This window comes from Pteropus vampyrus, unplaced genomic scaffold (genome assembly GCF_000151845.1).
Source record: "Pteropus vampyrus isolate Shadow unplaced genomic scaffold, Pvam_2.0 Scaffold78, whole genome shotgun sequence".
NCBI classification, from domain to species: Eukaryota; Metazoa; Chordata; class Mammalia; order Chiroptera; family Pteropodidae; genus Pteropus; species Pteropus vampyrus.
Genome location: NW_011888859.1, coordinates 1,918,483 through 1,921,122, shown reverse-complemented (window position 1 = coordinate 1,921,122; position 2,640 = coordinate 1,918,483). Strand labels below are relative to the sequence as shown.

The 2,640-nt window shown below is 33.3% G+C and overlaps 1 protein-coding gene across 1 annotated transcript in view; it reads left to right on the top strand.

The window, feature by feature from the left end:
• Window positions 1–2,640, top strand: part of SYNE1 (spectrin repeat containing nuclear envelope protein 1) — a 145,697-nt gene that overhangs the window by 74,315 nt on the left and 68,742 nt on the right. The window contains exon 18 of the mRNA XM_023532164.1: window positions 2,237–2,380. Coding sequence (XP_023387932.1) covers window positions 2,237–2,380 — 144 coding nt within the window. The remainder of the gene's footprint in view (window positions 1–2,236; window positions 2,381–2,640) is intronic.

Below are 2,640 nucleotides of genomic sequence, written 5' to 3'. Positions count from 1 at the left end.
TAACAGGTCAAACATTTGTTTACAATTTTTTTAAGGTGGCTCTATGTTTTCCTAAAATAGTATGTCTTTTATATGATCCCGGCACTGGTATTTACTAGCCTGAAGACTATGTATGTACAAGGCCCTTACACTCACAGAAATTCAGTTTTTTCATTTACCAAATAACAGAAAATGGTTACTTTTATTTTTGTCTTCAGCAAGAGATAAGGCACAGATGGTCTTATAAAAAGACATTCAGCATTTTAAGTCCTATTTTTGACCTCTTCATTAACAATTTGCGTTTTGAAAGAGGTTTAGGATTTACCTTAAAATGTGCACAAATTTTGGAACAAAGATATTTCTCTTAGTCTAGTCATTTTCATACCCTTTACGAAATTTGGTTTGTGGTTTACAACAATGTGCATTGTTTATTGTTTAGGATTTCTTTCGAAATTTGCCTCATTGGATACAGCAACACACTGCTATGAACGATGCTGGCAATTTTCTAATTGAAACATGTGATGAGGTGGTTTCCCGTGATCTTAAGCAGCAATTATTATTGCTAAATGGACGATGGAGAGAGTTGTTTATGGAAGTCAAGCAAGTATGTCTTTCAGATCTAACTATGCTGAAAATGTGCATGTGTTATAAATGTGATAAACAGTCTGTTTAGAGACTGCTTTATTGTTATAGCATGAGCTTATTAAGGCAGATCACAGATGTGTTTAAACTGTTATGTTTATGTTTGGTCCTTTATTCTTTTCTACTTATAATAAAGAGACATTACAGACATGTATAGTTTGATTAAGAATTATATTGCCATGTGAGGCCTATGTATATGGAACGATTCGTGTTTCACATCATAATTCTGCACCTCTATGCTAGTTCCTTTTTTTTTTTTTTCATGGTAATTGGAATCACTTCAAGTGTATCTAAAATAAGAATTGGAAATTAGAGTCTTTCGTATCATGTCACAATTCCAGAGAGTATGTAGACGTTAAGCTCATAGGCTTCCAGAGTCTTGGCCTAATGACTTTCAGTGTGGCCCTCCTCCCTTTCTTAACAGTATGCTCGAGCCGATGAGATGGACAGAATGAAGAAAGAATACACAGACTGCATTACTACCTTGTCTGACTTTTCAACTGAAGCGCACAGGAAACTTTCTGAGCCTTTAGAAGTCTCTTTCATGAATGTCAAGTTATTAATTCAAGAGTTGGAGGTGAGGTGGTGTTTCTGGACCATAAAGTGAAAAATCTATTCTATTGTGAAAATAAAGACCAATGAAGTTATTCGGGTCACTGCCAAGCTCACTGCAAAGCTCTTTCTATGTCTCCTGGGCATCATTTTGATATGTGAATATCCTGACTCGCAACTCAAATTTTTAAAAAAATTATATTCAAATAAAAAAAATCTGTTTGAATTTTTTAAATATGTTTTGACCATATAGTAACTTCAAAATAGTTTTTCAATTTGGAAATATTTTTCTACAACCACATTATAAAGCACTAGGAGAGAACAGGAGACATTCATGATAACACTTCAACATAAATGCCTCCGACAATTAAGGATTTACTAAATGAATTGTACTATTTACGCATTTTGGATACACCGCAGTTCTCAAAATGAAGTAGTGAAAGAATATTTAATGGCATAGAAAACTTTCCCAATATACTATTAAGTGAGAAAAGCAACGAAATAGTATCATCCTTTTTTTTTTTAACTAAAAAATAAAAAATGAGTGTAAACACACACAGGATAAACCATTAATGATATAATGATGGGTTGTTAGCTCTGGTTATTACTATGTGAGAGGACTGTAAGTAATTTAAATTTCCTTTATCCTATTATCTGTGATTTATAAGTTTTCTGCAATGACAGTGTGTTATATTTTAAGAAAAAGTAGGTTGTTTAATATTTAAAGCCAGAGGAATTCCTCCGAATTATTAACATGCATTTACTTAATATAATGTTCGTATACTACATTAACACATATACGATGAAAGTGTGGAGCTTAGCTTTATGTTAACTTATGGATTTATGGTTACTTTTAAAGGAAAACTTTTATTTATTTATACAATATTACCAAAATATAATATATTAGTAACGAAAGAAAGCAATAACTGGAATCTCCAAAAGTTTATTATAAGTATAGAATTTTATGCAGTACAAACTGATTTTTGTTTAGCCTTCTGTGGAATCCTAAAATTAAAAGGAAATGTCCCATGTGTTAATTTAGCTCATTCAATTATTCATGCAGGATATTGAGCAGAGGGTACCTGTGATGGATGCTCAATACAAAATAATCACAAAGACAGCACAGCTCATTACCAAAGAGAGCTCCCAAGAAGAAGCTAATGAAATGTTTGCAACCATGTCGGGGCTCAAGGAGCAGCTAACCGAGGTGGGGCATCCTGTGCAGGACCAACACTGCCTTCTGCTGATCTACACCTCCTCATCACGTGGGCAGATTGTTTTCCTGTTACCAAATCATGCTTTTGATTCTTATTGGGGTTTTAATTTAGTAACGTTGACATTTAGCAACCTTGTTATAAGTTTAAAAAATGAAACTATGGGCTGATATCAAATATTACTTCTGTTACTTTAAAAGTACTAGTAGCTATATTTCAACAGTGGGGACAGGGGGCCAATTAAATGTGATGA